The sequence below is a fragment of the Fusarium keratoplasticum genome, chromosome 8, assembly GCF_025433545.1.
Source record: "Fusarium keratoplasticum isolate Fu6.1 chromosome 8, whole genome shotgun sequence".
Classification (NCBI taxonomy): domain Eukaryota; kingdom Fungi; phylum Ascomycota; class Sordariomycetes; order Hypocreales; family Nectriaceae; genus Fusarium; species Fusarium keratoplasticum.
Genome location: NC_070536.1, coordinates 149,298 through 164,019, shown reverse-complemented (window position 1 = coordinate 164,019; position 14,722 = coordinate 149,298). Strand labels below are relative to the sequence as shown.

The window sequence follows — 14,722 nt, the reverse complement described above, 5'->3', positions numbered from 1 at the left end:
CCTCGAGCACAAATAATGTGTTGATCGGAGTGCTGAAATGTTTAGCTGTTGAGGAGCACCTTGTATGAGAAAGTGTTGCAGTTTATGTCACGTGGACACTCTATAATCTTAATTCACCGAATAAGTCGTTCTGAAACACGCTCACAGCGCAATGATCCTTTCTCATCAGCTAGATTGATCATGCAGCTGCAAATTAAACTGCCTTTCGCTTGCCAGCATGCTACGAGAGGGTTTTAGGTTATCGAAGGATCGCGTCAAACAACCCTGTAATCTGTCTCACTCCTTCGTCGACTGTTTCGTCTCTCGAATCTCAAACTTGAACATCTCGTTAGACGACACCCCATTTCGATCCCTCATCTTGTCTGCCGTCTCTGATCCTCCCACTGGGACGCGGTATTCGAAACACGAACCGTTACTCGCAGCTCGGCCATCAGGAAGGGCATATGGGAAAGGGAGATACTCTGGGAGTAAACCCAGTTGACGCAAAACTGTTCCTTGATCCCAGGAAATGTGTTCGTGGTAAAGCCTGTCTCCGCGGACATTGACCACAGCGGTAAAGGGAACCTCGGCCTTGATATTTGTGGGTGGAAGACCAGGGAGGCTGAAGTGGTCAGTTTATATCGTAAACCGCCATGGCACTACTTACAGCCAGTCAATCTGCTGATCATGTGTGAACTTGAAGATGAACTCGTCTATTACACGATCAATTCCAACTGTACGACTAATAAGCTCCAGCTCAGCGTCGGCAGAGTTGTTGAAGATAAAGTTGTTCCGGTAAAAGTGTGTAAGTTTCTCACGACCGACTCCGCCAGTCAACTGTAAAGAGTTAGCATCTTAAACTACGCAAACCGCCACACTTACTGTTGGAACATGGTTAACGTATGGTTCTTGGACCATTGTACTCATGGTATGCTCAACAGACCGGTCGGCGAATTCGTAATATGTGTGTTCCTCCCAAATCGCTTCGAGGTCAAAGTACGGTCCTTCCATTCGAGGTTTGAGAAACTGAAGATTTCTTGTGTGAGACAAAGACTCCAGTGAGTAGGAGAAGTGCTCGTGGAATGGTGTAGCAAAAGCGTAGCTCTGGGCCTTGGGATAGTGATATTCAACGCCGGCTGCTTGGCTAGGGACTGGCTTTACGGGTTGTCCGGCCAGGTGTCGGAGGAGTGGAACAGTAGTAGGAACAAGGCTTGCTGAGTCGGCTTCATTTCCGTACACAATGGCAGAGACGATATCTGGGACTTCAGACAATCTGGATGCAACTTTATTCCAGAGCTCAGGGGCATATGCTTCAAGCTGTTAGACTAGCAACATGGAACAGTGTTTGACATACCAACTAAGCCAATTTTCCCCTTGTCGCATTTTTCATTTTGGTTCAGAGCCCTAACAGCCTCATTAATCACATCTAGGCTTTCACCGCCCTCAAATACATTCGGCTCAAGCTTAACCACTGTATAGCCCTCTTCAGCCCATTTGACGAGCTCTGATGGGACACCCTGGTCAATTCTCAAAGGATCGTCCGAGGAGTGGGCCAGAAGAATAAGTCCAGGACCATGACCACGGCGTGAGAGAGGAGACAGCAATAATATACCAGGCCGAACATCCTTCAGCTGTGGTGTTGGCAGTGGCGCAGGAGGTTTCGTGATGTCTGCGTACATTATTAAGTGATTGTGAAGCTAGTGCGTCAAGTGAAGCTCTCGAAAGTGGGCATGCGAAGCTACTCCGCATTCTAAAGAGGGGTTTCGTCCGGATAAGCTTGATAGGGGAAACCTCGGCAAGTCAGAAAGCCAAGCACAGGCTCTCTCCTGATAGAGTTTATCACTGTTACATCGGGTTGGCAGAACCCCGTACCCGACAGTGATAACTCTGCCACTTTAAGAATCTATATTCGAGTAGCCAGGACATACAAATCGCCCAAGATACAAGTGCATCATGTTCAACAACATTGTACCTATGCTCACAGTATTTGAAATGGACACCGATAATTAAAAATACCCGGGCTTAAATGTCGGGTCTACAATAGTTTCATGGATGAGACGATGCCGTAGGCTTCAGTATATATACAGCCTACAAATATGATTGTAATCCTGAAAACAAGGCTTTATCTATGCATCAGTCGAGGCTACGAGATCATATGTGTCCCAGGCCACAGGCTGGAAGTAGGTCCAGATTCATTGACGGAAGTTCGGAACTCGGAATGTGGGTTCGGTCGGCACAGAATCGCACTGTAAGCCAATCAATCATCAATTGAGACATTGGCTTCGTGGCTTGCTCCCAAGACGGAATGGCTTACTTAAAATGATCCCTGGCCTGGTCACGTCTACCCCGCAAAATGGTGCTTCAGTGGCACTGCTTATCAATTGGCGTCACCTCGTTATCTGCAGCGGCTGGAGGTTCGGCCGGGAACTGATTTGGAACCGAGATCCCCCAAGTCGCCATCACATTTCCCGAAAACCATTGCAACATGCCCCAGTAAGACCCAGTCGTCAACATGCCTCGTCCCAAAGTTCCCGCACATCAGCGTCAGAGGGCTGTGGAGGCATGTAATCTCTGTCGTGAGGCAAAGAAGAGGTGCAGTGGTTCGGCTCCCTGCACTCAGTGTCTCCGCCGGGGTTTGGAGCATCAGTGCTTCATAACCTATGCGCCCCGGGGTTCCAGGGCGAGGGCGAGAGCAGAGGCATCAATCCGAGCTACAAGCGATACAAATTCATGGACTAGAGACGAGCCTACAAGTCCGAGGCGACGCGCCAGCAACCACGCGGTTCAACAAAGTGATGCCGACACAGTCGAAGTGTTTCAACCGCTATCACCTTCGGATTCTCGCCAGGAAGATGGCGAGGGCAGTCAGAGCGAACAGACTGATGCATCTTCGACCAATCCCCCACGCATGCTACTCAACTCACGCGGGGAGCGAGGTACGGGCAGAATGCAGTCATTATTCGCATTTTTGCTAAGGTGAACAGTCTACATTGGCGGCGCTGCGTCAATATCATTCCTCCAGATTGTACGGGACTTGGTATCGCAGCAGATCGGTCCTTCGGCCTTTTCACACAATGAAAAGAGTGACAGAATGCTCGAGGTTGAAACACCTCAAGCAAACGTGCCAGAGCCAGAGGTCAATGCCATGGATTTAGACGGGGAACAAAAGCTTAGGTATTTGAGGTCCTACTACGCTGTCGTAAGTGCACCTCCATCCCTAAGCACTGCAGGTCTTGCTAACCAGTCTAGACTGAGGCCTTGATCCACGTCTTTGACCCGTCGGAGCTTGAGGCTTTACTCATGTCTCCGGACAAGATCATGACCCCCGATGGCATTAGTAGTCTACCATCGCTCAAACAAGCCTCGATAGACCTTGTTATTGCCATAGGCGCTCAGTGTGACTCTCTTGCAAGCGCAAAGAGCATCGGGCAGACGTCCTTTCGTAACGCCCGTCGCCAGGCCTTTATGGGGTTCCTTGAAGATCCTGATATAGATATGGTCCGCACATTTCTTCTCATGGCATTTTACATGCTTGGAGAGTGCCGGAGGAACGCTGCTTTCATGTATCTGGGCATCGCTGCCAAGGCCGCTCTTGCTTTGGGTCTGCACAGTCGGGATTCGTACGCAAAGAAGCCTGGACCTGCTGACCAGCTCAGGTGAGCCTAAAGCATCATATCTAGACATGTGCTAACATATAGCAGACTACGGATATGGATGAGTATATGTATCGTTGATAAGCTGGTCAACTCAATCTTGGGCCGGCCATCCGCGACTGCTGGGATCCGCTCAGACAGGAATAACCTCGATGACGTTGCTCAACCAGGGGATCACATCACGGACTGCCTTGTTGCTTCAAACAAGATTGTCACAATTATCAACGACATCACAGACACACTGTACGACCAAAAGAAGATCACAACACCAATTGTCGAACAGCTGATGCAAGATATTGAGAACTGGAAACGACATCTACCTGATTCTATTCGAAACACGGTGTGCACAGAACAGGCCAGCCCAGGGTCTTTGCCTCCTCAACATGGAGCAGTCGCCAGAGTACATGTCTCTTGTTTTTACTACCTTGCCGTGATGCTTGTATCGAGGCCTTTTCTTATCTCTGCGCTTACCTCCCGACCACCAAGAGGAGCTTTGCCGTCTCAACTAGCTGCTGCCTGTCTTGACGCTGCCATGTATCTCTCTCAGACATGCGTTGAGGCCCTGAATTCCGGCCTCTTGCAGGGAAATATGTGCATCATGAAGTAAGTGATCATATCGCGCGATTTACGCTATTCTAACCTTTCAGGGCTCTCATTTTCGCGGCAGGGTTGGTTCTAGGGTTTGAGATCTTTGCCAAGTACCCTGTCGACTCCGATATCGAAACTGCCTTTCAAGGGGCTAAAGAAGTTCTCACACATCTGTCCAAGCAAAGTCCACAAGCGGCACATTACTTGGAGATTTTGACAACACTCTCTAGTGCCATTGCAAAGCGTCGCTCAAAAGAGACATCGTCAGGCAGAAGTCGATATGTGTCCAAGATCTTTAGCCTTGATTCATCAGGGGATCAAGGCGAATCCAGCACACAAGAGTCAACCTGGCCACTGATCACTCCTAACGATGGCCAATTTTTCCTACGATTAGATGATGAGGCAGCACAAGACTGGTCATTTCCACAATTGGAGGGAGCTGATCTCTGCTTGGATTGGGAGAGTTTGAACATTTCGCAGTGGGATAGTTTTCCATTCCTATCATGATCTAGATACCCTTGCCGACCTGTAATAAATCACTACAAACTTGATCCGTTAAAGATTCATGTTCCGCTAAAATCAGCAACCCGCTGTGAATGATAGCATTGATAAGGCTAGACCACGCAATTGGGCATTGCCGCCATTCCACCAAGCCAAAGATACGGCGGCAAAGGACCTGCCAAATTGCTGGTGCATTATCCGACGCTAGCGGATAAGAACCCATTCAGTACAGTACCCGATGATAGCGGATCTGGTCAGCACCCGATCAACGACTGGCGATACCAAGTGGTGTGGATGGATTTGGCGCATGATGGGCGTCGATGTCAGATCCGCTCCAGTTGGTCGGGCGGTGCGTGGACTTGTCCGGATTGATGTCAACTTATCCCGCCTCTACCTGCTTGTGAGATGGCTCCGAGCCAAAGCTAAATAAGACACAAGAGCACATGCTCGGCTCAGATCAATTACACCAACTCAACACTCAACCTCAAGATCAGCTTCATCAAGACACACATCAATCACCATGATTAAGGACACAAATACGGAAACCATGCCTGGCTGGAGGCGCCTCAATGTCGGAGTTATTGGCGGCGGCATCGGTGGCATGTCAACAGCAATTGCCCTTCGACGCGCTGGCCATGATGTAACCATCTACGAGAGGTCAGACTTTGCCGGTGAAGTCGGTGCTTCGGTCTCTTGCGCAGCCAACGGAACTCGATGGCTGCACGAGTGGGATGTTGATGTTTCCAAGGGTGACCCTGTCGTCCTGAAGAAGCTCATCAACCGTGACTGGAAGACCGGCGAGCCTGTCAGCGTCTACGATCTTGATGACTACGAACAGCGGTGGGGCTATGTGTACAACATGTTTCATCGACAATACATGCATGCCATGCTCAAGGATACTGCTATGGGAGAAGGACAAGGCCAACCTGCAACTCTCAAGGTCAAGCATCGTGTAAGTAATGAAAATCATTCACTCTGCCTCCACTAACGATTTCAGTGCTCTTCAATCGATATCCCTTCTGGCACAATCACCTTTGAGAATGGAGTTACTGCCAAGCACGACCTGATCATCGGCGCTGATGGTATCGGCTCGGCAGTCCGAGGCATCTTGGGCGTCCACCCTGAGAAGAAGCCCGCTGATTCCAGCTGCCTGCACTGCAACGTCATGACTGAGGATGCTGTCAAGGCTGGTCTTGTCGACTATTCTCAGGACAGCGCTCTCGAGTACTGGGGTGGTCAAGAAGGAAAGTGGGACAAGATCGTGCTGTCGCCCTGCAACGGTGGCAAGCTACTGTCCTACTACTGCTTCTTCCCCAGGGAACAAGGCGACTACACAACCCAGGCCTGGGGAGCAGAGGATCGACCAGTTGAGGAGCTCCTAAAGCCATACCCCAACCTCGACCCTCAAGTTGTCAAGCATCTTGCTATCGGCAAGGAAATCCAGCCTTGGAGACTCTGGGTCCACAAGCCCTATCCTTACATCCACAAGGGCAATGTTTGTCTGCTTGGTGATGCTGGACACCCGATGATGCCACATCAAAGCCAAGGTGCCTGTATGGCTATTGAGGATGCTGCCGCCCTGGGTATTCTGTTCAACAAGCGCTACTTTAACGGCGACGTTTCTCAGGCTCTTGCTGTTTATGAAGAGGTTCGTCTGCCTCGAGCTACTCGAGTTCAGGCAGCTGCTGCAAAGGCCGCCTACAACATCAACGAGCGAATCGGTGAGTTTCCTAACAATTGCTATATTCACAAGCTAATTCTCGTTCAGGCTTCTCCGTAAACAAGGATTGCCCTACTTACAAGGTAGAGAACCAGAAGGAGGTGTTGACTATTGAGGAGATGAATGCGTAAGTGAAATCTATCATTATCATTCCTGGAATCGACTAACCTCTCAAAGGTATGACATGTACAAGGATGTTGAGGAGAAGTTGGCCAAGAAGCGAGGCGAAAAGTATCTGGGCAAGTTCCTATGCGGCCTCCCTCTTGGAATGGAGCTTCCGAATGGTGTTGTTATTGGTTCCTAGGTCATGATGTATTATTTAATAAAAGCGGCTTACTTCACTTGTCCCATCCAGTCAACTTTTGTCCATGTCTTGCTTGTTCATTAAGAGGTCGCCACTGCTTGCCTGACCAGCTATAACTCGAGCGGTCATGCTTGTAAATGTTTCCAATGCTCCGAGGAATGGATAGCCAGTTCCAGCATCAAATACTCCTATTTCCCGTCTCTCACCACCTCCATATCATCCACGAGGTGCAGTCAGTTTTGACATCCTGAGCCTTAGGTACAGCTCCGATCGGCCATGCCCGTTGCCGACCCGGCCCCACCAAGAATCCGGGGTATATGTGGGCCTGTCCCAATCGGGTAATCGTCCGATTTGGGTGATGGGAAGATCACAGGCCAGGCATTGTCTTCGCAAAGGAGCACGCTGGATACGTATCCGATAAAGCTATATAGGTCAATTTAGAAGCCGTCCACTTGGTGATCACTCACTGATAAGTTAGACTTGCAGTATGTGTAATGAAAATTATGTTACTAGTCTAACTGTGTATTATTAAGGCAGCTGAGTTTTATGATCTAGATAATCTGGAATGCTCCAGGATATCTGTAAAGGTTTCTCGGATAAGATTAATGGGCTCACATCTTATTAAAATAAAATCGAAATATTTCTTCACTTGATATTACATACAAGTTTGCTCCCTGGATTCTGCAGCTCCTTTCCACGTTAAATAATTTACTGCCGCCTCAGATCTAGGGTAGGTTTGGCTCCGTTTAAAACGTAACAACAACCTCATTAAAGAAGCAACAGGGACACTAAAAACCAAGGAGAATGGGTCTAACTTAAGCAATGTATCGTGTATTCTACTTGTTTAACTTCTCCGAAGGGGCCTTGCCATGCCAACTCATGCGAACCAAGTCTGCAGCAACGTTGGGGTCATTCAGGAGAATTACTCTAGCAGGACCCTAACGTTGTACATTTTGACAGAGGATCATACATAGGCACTCTGCAGTAAATAAGGCCACCGCCATCCTGTTTACTTCTTGTACGCCGCTGCCGCGCCCGTGTCCTACGCAAATTCAGCACAGTGACGTCATGTGGTAGCAGAAAACTCACGAGATAAACCTGGTAGTATTTAAACCGATAGTTTCCGCCGGCAGCCGATCTCACAAGCTCGGCCCTCGCTGCCCAGTCAATCTCGGCCGAGCCACCATTCTTGAGTTGGAGGGCGACCGTGCCGTAGAGCATTACTTCGTCGGAACCTTTGCCAAAAGGAAAGATTTGGAAGAGCTGATGTTTACGCGAAGCCACTGCCTCCCACATCCCTTGTCTCAAGGTTGTAATTTCTGCAACGTCAATATCACCCCAATACTACCAGAGAGAGTCTAACCTGCATGACCGGCCGCCTTTTTGGACGCGAGGACAAAAGTAGCATCCTCTGTAAACATGTCGACATACTTTTCGGTTTCCCCTGGCGTATCTGAGACGCTGTAAAAGGACTGAAGGAACGCGACAATGTCAGGATGAACCGACTGGTCCGGAGGACACTGTACGCTGTAGGAACCATCCATCTTGACTGTCAAAGTACTGTACGTCTGGTTTGAAAGGGTCAAAGTTGTGGCCGTCAGCAAAGGCGGGCATACTGCGACACCAAGCATTAGGTATCCCGGTTGCCGACTCCCGAGACATCATCGGAAGTCTGTGTCAAGTGGCGTCTCGGCAGGAGTAGCGTCGATCTACCCCGCTTCCGCAAAGTCTGGGGCAGTTGATCGGGTCGCGGGTGAGTCCCGGACCTCTCGGTGCATTATCCGCTCCGATCCTTGCTTCATCCGTGCCGCCATGTGGTGCATTGTCCGGTTGGACTACGCGGCGATGTAGGTGAGGAGAAGTCATCAATATTGAAAAGTAATATTATAAAGAGGCTTGATTGAAGTGTCAACTTTGCTTTATCATAGTAACCACTGTATCCCATACATCCATCTTACATCTCACCACAATGCTCGGAAAAGTTGCCTTGGAAGAAGCTTTTGCTCTCCCCCGATTCAAGGAGCGCACAAGATGGTGGGCAGGCCTCTTTGCAGTCGACCCCGATAAGCACGCTGCCGAGATCAACGACATTACTGAGCAACGCATCAAGTACATGAACGAGCATGGCGTTGGATACACCATTCTCTCATATACGGCACCTGGTGTGCAGGATGTGTATGATCCGAAGGAGGCTCAATCACTAGCCGTCGAAGTCAACGACTACATTGCTGGTGCAATCAAGGAGCATCCTGATCGGCTCGGTGCTTTCGCGTGAGTTAATAACATCAGTTTGGAAGCACCCGCTAATAATCGCAGCACTCTATCAATGCATGATCCTAAAGAAGCGGCAGAGGAGTTGAGGCGATGCGTGACCAAGTATGGGTTTAAGGGCGCTTTGGTCAACGATACCCAGCGAGCTGGCTCTGACGGCGACGATATGATCTTCTATGACGGACCAGAATGGGACGTTTTCTGGTCAACGGTGACCGAACTCGACGTTCCCTTCTACCTCCACCCCAGAAATCCTACTGGAAGCATCCATGAAAAGCTCTGGGCGAAGCGCAAGTGGCTGATTGGCCCTCCCCTGAGCTTTGCCCAAGGAGTCAGCCTTCACGCTCTCGGCATGGTTACCAATGGTGTTTTTGATCGACACCCCAAGCTTCAGATTGTCCTGGGTCACCTGGGAGAGCATATTCCCTTCGATATGTGGCGTATCAACCATTGGTTTGAGGATGTTAAGAAGCCACTTGGCCTTGACTGCAAGTTGACAATCCGAGAATATTTCGCTCGCAACCTTTGGATCACGACCAGCGGCCACTTTTCGACATCTACTCTTCAGTTCTGTCTTACAGAAGTTGGAGCTGATAGGATTCTCTTCTCGATCGACTACCCATTCGAGTCATTCTCGGATGCCTGCACCTGGTACGATGCACTTGCGATTAACGATGTGGACAAGAGGAAGATTGCAAAGGACAACGCCAAGAAGCTTTTCAAGCTTCCTAACTTTTACCAAAGCGAGGATTAAGTTGGAATTCTTATTACTTAACGATAGAAGCAAATAGAACATGAACTATCGAGACATCATTCGGTCGTGGTGTATAGTCTTGTGAGCAAATTTGACCCTTCAAAGTGCCATTGACAGCAACAGTTTCCCTTAAAGACAAGCTTCGAGTTCAATAAATGAGAAACACTCTCGGCTAGATTCACGATTACGACACTGGCCAGTATAATGACAAAGTTATTCTCAAGGGTCACCATCAACTGCCGGCCTTTGTACAAGAAAGTGAGCCGTATACCAAAGCACCATCGCCTCAACAGATGACTCTGATTTAGTTCAAACAAGTATTTAAGCTTACTTATCCACCATGCCTCCCATAGTAACCCTGCACAACTGTCTTCCCGTGGCTGAGCAACTAATCTATTGTTCTCAACTGTCGCATCGATCCACTGCTGTCTTGTAGTAAACTCCATAGAGGAAAGGAAGGAAAGTATCTTGTGAAGAAAGGCTTGATGCAAGGTAAACAAGCACATATAAGCCCTGACCAACACTCAATCAGACTGCGCAGATTAGCACTAGCTAGTAGCGTTAACAACCCTACACCTTACCTCCATTTAATGCTATTTCCCCATTCGTAGGTAAGATCCTCAGTCTTGACGTATATAGTTGATATCAAACGGACAATACTGACGGCAGATACACTGAGAAGATGTCAGCGTGCGGGACGTGGAATATCGAGGATGAGGAGACGAACAAGCCTCCCGCCATCAAGATCAAAGCAATCCCAACCTTCCGTCCCGTAGGGACCTTCATAGGGCGCAGGATCCAAATTGGAAGGAATAGAATGGCGAGATCGGTTGCTACATTACACGCAGCGCAAGCAATAAACAGAATGGCGAGCGGTTGGCAGCCTGAGTCAGTGGGTTTGTAACAATCGATGGCCATATGTCCGATACACTGAGCCAAACAGTAGACAACAACAACTAATAGCACGGTATACGTGCAGAATTCAAAGGATCTATCCACGGAGAACCGTAAATAGAAGAGCAGGATTGCGGCTTTGATGACGAGTGTGCTCAGAGCATATAGGGGAACACCTGCCCACTTGCTTAACTGTAGATAAATGCTTTAGTCAAGAGTCGGTCGAGATTCTCCATTGACGTACATCGAGCAACAGGCTGAATTCTTTTGGTGAAACGTTGAAGATATGATCTCCACTTCCGAGCCGAGCTGCTGTATACGACATTAGCTCGCGCCTCTGGACTTTGAACTGAAGGCATACAGATGCAAACCAGAGCTGATTGGCATAGATTAAGGATCTATATCATGATCAGAAAAATATCCGAAAGTCGGGTCAACATACTGTAGCGATAACGACCAAGGCTAGAAACAAGGTGTCAATCGGTTTGCTGCCACAACTTGACCAAAGGCTTACTGTCGTCTTTATGCCATTTGTTCACAACGTGTTGAGAAGTCCATAGGCGTAGCAGCACTATAGGTATCGAAAAGACAGGCATGAAAACGCCAGTATAGAATAGACTGGTGCTGCCTCCCTGCGTATGGGACATGAATCCAACCGGAGTTGGAACTGGAGGTTCATCGCCCATCCCGACCGGAAGACGGCACTTCCAGCCGTCAATTGTAGCGCTTTTATTGGAAGAGATGTTTCATATAATGAATACTCTGTTAAAAGGTGATGAGTGGGCGATGATATTGGAGTGGGGAGACAGCTGAGGTTGCTCAGGGGAACGTGCACGAGGGGAAATCTGTTCTGTAATTAGGTCCAATATTATCTTACTCCTCAGCTAAGCTTCAAACAAAGTTTGTCCGGGTGCAGAGTAGCTCAAGAAGAAAGACCAACAATAAAACGGAGAGCAAGCCAGAAGCGCCACCATTCCTTAGAACACCAGGCACCGGCCTGTATTCGAGTCATTCCGTTTCGGAATAAACTAGACCCGGCATATTCCAGGAGCTCAGCGTCCGTGGTGCTGAAACCATGGGCTGGGCGGCGCATTCAGGGGTAGGGATGCTGACCCGCAAACGTAAGTGGCAATGACAGGACCCAATGCTCAAGCCGGCGTCATGAAGATTGAAAGAGAAATGATTGCATACTAGTTGCAATAACACAGAAAAAGACGACTAAGACTATATCTCCTCCACTATACTAGCCCGTTCGTATATAACGGTGCGAACCGCAGCATATGCTTATTCAGAAAGGTCAAATGCTCCAACGATCTAAGAACGCTCATCCTTTGTTTCCATCAGCTCTGTTGGCAACAGTGCTGTGCTGATAACACAGCCCAACATGACACCTCCAGCTAGATACAAAACACTGTTGATGTCTCCTTCGCCTCCTGATCCAGTTGATCGACCGTAAAGATGCTGGGCAATGAGAGGACTGACGATACCAAACAATCGGCCCCAGAATCCTGCAATGCCACAGGCTGTGCCACGAACTGGTGCTGGAAATGCTTCAGGAGTCCAACCGTACAAAACAGCATTAAACATGGACTGGAAGAAATATTCCATGGCGAAAAGCCCTTCGTTCTTGGCCCTCGTGTCCACAGTAGAGAAGAGAAGGATCGATGTGCCCATCAAGGCGGCAGACAAGACCATGGTCCATTTTCGCCCAAAGGCAGGAATACGATACATCATGGCACCTAAAAGTACACCGACGATTCCTGGAGCATATGTGTATATGTACGCCGCATAGGTTGAAGATAGACTGACAGACTCGGAGCCATTCTTGAGAGCCAGTATGCGTGGTAGGTAGAATCCTATCTGGGTTAGTGGTGTTCAAAATGGGACATCGTCACTTACCAGCCACTGTAAAGCCCCAGAAATCCATTATATATGTCAACCAAGTCAAGATCGTGAGGCGTGTCATTTGGAAGCCGTCAAACAACATCTTGTACCGGGAAAGCTCAGACTTGGTCTTCTCTCTCCACTCGACGTGCCGACTTGTTCCACCTAGAGCAGGGCTCGCACTCGAGCTGCTGTCAAGGGAACTCTGCTCGGATTCTAGAGACTCAAACATCTCGACCGTAAGGCCGCACTGTTTCCCATTTGTCTTGGCCATGTGTTGAAGAGTCTCTAGTGCCTCATCGTCGCGTCCTCGGTAAATGAGATACTTTGGGGTCTCTCGAAACTTGAAGATGAAGAACCGCAAGATGAAAATAGACAGCGTGATTGCCCCTAGGGTGAACAGGAGATATCGCCATCCCATATTGTCAGCACGTGAACAGCATGGTGTCTGCGTTACGTTATCGTTGCAAGAAGGGAGTGGCTCGGCCTCTGAAAAGTTGGGCGAGCACGAATAGACTGGAATGAAGCCAAACGCGATGGCGCTGCAGACCACGACGCCAATAGGTTGAAAGATGGATAGGCACGCCAGCAAGAAGCGTTTATTCTAGAAAGGTTAACATTTTCAACGTGCTGGTGCTTGGACACCAACCTGAGGGATGAATTCGAGCGTGATTGTAGTGTCAATGGGGATATTGCCGCCGACACCGACGCCAACAAATGCGGTCAAGACGAGAAAGGTGGTGTAGCTGTTGGATGCGCCCAAACATAGCCCAAAGACTGATGAGATGAGGCAGGTTAGGTTGAAAGCCCAACGGCGGCCTGCTCGGTTAGTGGGACAGTCAGTCTGAGTCCCTTTGCAGACCGGAAGGCTTACCAATAATGTCTGCTAAGAGACCCCAGACAAGGGCTCCGGCGGTCAGTCCAGCGTTGAAGCTGGTTGAAATGTTGCCCGACTCATCATTACCAAACCCCAGCTCTTGCTGCAAGGGGCTGAGTACCAGACCAAAGGCTTGAGCCCACAGCAAGTCAAGCATATACCCAAAGCCGCAAAGACCCCATATGTACCACTGATATCGTCCCATGCCTTGGGCATCAATCTCGCGGTTGACCAGAACGCATTTCTTTTCGTAGAGCGTAAGGCCATCAAGGCCATAGAGAAAGGGATGGTTTGAGGGATTTCTCGCTGCTTCTGGCTCAGATTCCAGTCCAGTATTGAGCGATTTCATCGCTCGCGTGACGGGCATTCTGGTGGTTCCTTGCGTGCTTGTGCGATGAAGGGTCTCTAGAATGACGCTCGATGATTTACGCTTCAACACGGCAAAGGAGGCGAGATATAAACGGTCAGACGATTAAAAAGATTCAGACAGTCAGTTGATACAATATGAACACGCGGTACAGTAGTTTGAATCAGCTAGGGCGTTGTTTAGGTCGATTCTAGAGTCGTTGATGTCATGACTCTGAGCACCATGCGGGTCAGCCGTGACACATGACTCGGCGAATGAGAAGGAAGATGGAATGTGTATTGTCAGCAGAAATATTACTGTCTTGCAATTATTGCTTTGGGAGAAGGTATAGGGGTTGGAGTTACAGTGGTTTGGTTCAGCATCTCTTTCAAGTACAGGCCCGCCGTTTCAGCCCATCTCTCATCTTGGAGTCGCAGGGCGGCCTTTTACTGGCACAGGAGTGACATGAAAAAACAGGCTATCATAGAAAATCAAGTCAAGAGGTACGCGATCGACAAGAAAGAAAATGGTAGTCACTTGGGCCTATCTAAGCTAAATAGATTATAGATACCAGCCAAAAGATGGTATCCTGATACACCCATGGTACCTCGCCCTGAGCTATATCCCAATATCCCTCTTACTCTCTTTACAGAACTTTGCACCTGCTCCTTAGCCTTGCCCCCGACATTACCAGTCGCCAGTTCCAAGGCTTACTTTAGGTTCGACAGCGAAACAAGGGTCTCCAACTTGTCCCCAACAAAGAACGCGTAAAGCGTTCTTTATTGCGCATGCATCCGTTTCGAGTTCTGACAAGGTCCTTTACGAGGCATCTTAAGAAATACTGACACAAACAACGAGGGTTTCTACGTGCTATTCAAGAGGGAGTCGCTCACCGAGGCCAACGTCTTTGTCAAAGTTCAGATTCCTCTTTGGCCCCTTATCTAGAGATTG

At 48.9% G+C, this 14,722-nt stretch overlaps 7 protein-coding genes across 7 annotated transcripts; 3 read left to right on the top strand and 4 right to left on the bottom strand.

Moving 5' to 3' along the window:
• Positions 1 to 276: 276 nt before the first annotated feature.
• On the bottom strand, positions 277 to 1,670 carry NCS57_00985000 (uncharacterized protein; the record flags this gene model as incomplete). Its single annotated transcript, XM_053059610.1, has 4 exons — positions 1,334 to 1,670; positions 862 to 1,289; positions 647 to 816; positions 277 to 601 (listed from the first exon to the last, which is right to left on the bottom strand). Exons 1-4 carry the CDS (start codon positions 1,656 to 1,658, stop codon positions 277 to 279), a joined length of 1,248 nt encoding a protein of 415 aa, XP_052910004.1. The 5' UTR covers positions 1,659 to 1,670.
• An 809-nt stretch (positions 1,671 to 2,479) lies between these two features.
• Positions 2,480 to 4,727, top strand: NCS57_00984900 (Zn(2)-C6 fungal-type domain-containing protein; the record flags this gene model as incomplete). The annotated part of the gene is made up of 5 exons (XM_053059609.1): positions 2,480 to 2,915; positions 2,964 to 3,178; positions 3,229 to 3,635; positions 3,681 to 4,235; positions 4,280 to 4,727. Exons 1-5 carry the CDS (start codon positions 2,492 to 2,494, stop codon positions 4,725 to 4,727), a joined length of 2,049 nt encoding a protein of 682 aa, XP_052910003.1. The 5' UTR covers positions 2,480 to 2,491.
• Positions 4,728 to 5,241: 514 nt separating this feature from the next.
• NCS57_00984800 (uncharacterized protein) lies at positions 5,242 to 6,745 on the top strand (the record flags this gene model as incomplete). Its single annotated transcript, XM_053059608.1, has 4 exons — positions 5,242 to 5,673; positions 5,719 to 6,442; positions 6,490 to 6,568; positions 6,619 to 6,745. The coding sequence occupies 4 exons, from the start codon at positions 5,242 to 5,244 to the stop codon at positions 6,743 to 6,745; spliced, it is 1,362 nt and encodes a 453-aa protein (XP_052910002.1).
• A 1,009-nt stretch (positions 6,746 to 7,754) lies between these two features.
• NCS57_00984700 (uncharacterized protein) lies at positions 7,755 to 8,304 on the bottom strand (the record flags this gene model as incomplete). Its single annotated transcript, XM_053059607.1, has 3 exons — positions 8,109 to 8,304; positions 7,835 to 8,064; positions 7,755 to 7,787 (listed from the first exon to the last, which is right to left on the bottom strand). Exons 1-3 carry the CDS (start codon positions 8,287 to 8,289, stop codon positions 7,755 to 7,757), a joined length of 444 nt encoding a protein of 147 aa, XP_052910001.1. The 5' UTR covers positions 8,290 to 8,304.
• Positions 8,305 to 8,699: 395 nt separating this feature from the next.
• On the top strand, positions 8,700 to 9,770 carry NCS57_00984600 (2,3-dihydroxybenzoate decarboxylase; the record flags this gene model as incomplete). The annotated part of the gene is made up of 2 exons (XM_053059606.1): positions 8,700 to 9,016; positions 9,062 to 9,770. The coding sequence occupies exons 1-2, from the start codon at positions 8,715 to 8,717 to the stop codon at positions 9,768 to 9,770; spliced, it is 1,011 nt and encodes a 336-aa protein (XP_052910000.1). The 5' UTR covers positions 8,700 to 8,714.
• A 577-nt stretch (positions 9,771 to 10,347) lies between these two features.
• On the bottom strand, positions 10,348 to 11,260 carry NCS57_00984500 (uncharacterized protein; the record flags this gene model as incomplete). The annotated part of the gene is made up of 6 exons (XM_053059605.1): positions 10,348 to 10,444; positions 10,498 to 10,856; positions 10,909 to 10,976; positions 11,026 to 11,062; positions 11,107 to 11,126; positions 11,179 to 11,260. 6 exons carry the CDS (start codon positions 11,258 to 11,260, stop codon positions 10,348 to 10,350), a joined length of 663 nt encoding a protein of 220 aa, XP_052909999.1.
• Positions 11,261 to 11,978: 718 nt separating this feature from the next.
• On the bottom strand, positions 11,979 to 13,792 carry NCS57_00984400 (uncharacterized protein; the record flags this gene model as incomplete). The annotated part of the gene is made up of 4 exons (XM_053059604.1): positions 11,979 to 12,520; positions 12,564 to 13,152; positions 13,198 to 13,367; positions 13,423 to 13,792. The coding sequence occupies 4 exons, from the start codon at positions 13,790 to 13,792 to the stop codon at positions 11,979 to 11,981; spliced, it is 1,671 nt and encodes a 556-aa protein (XP_052909998.1).
• Positions 13,793 to 14,722: the final 930 nt, after the last annotated feature.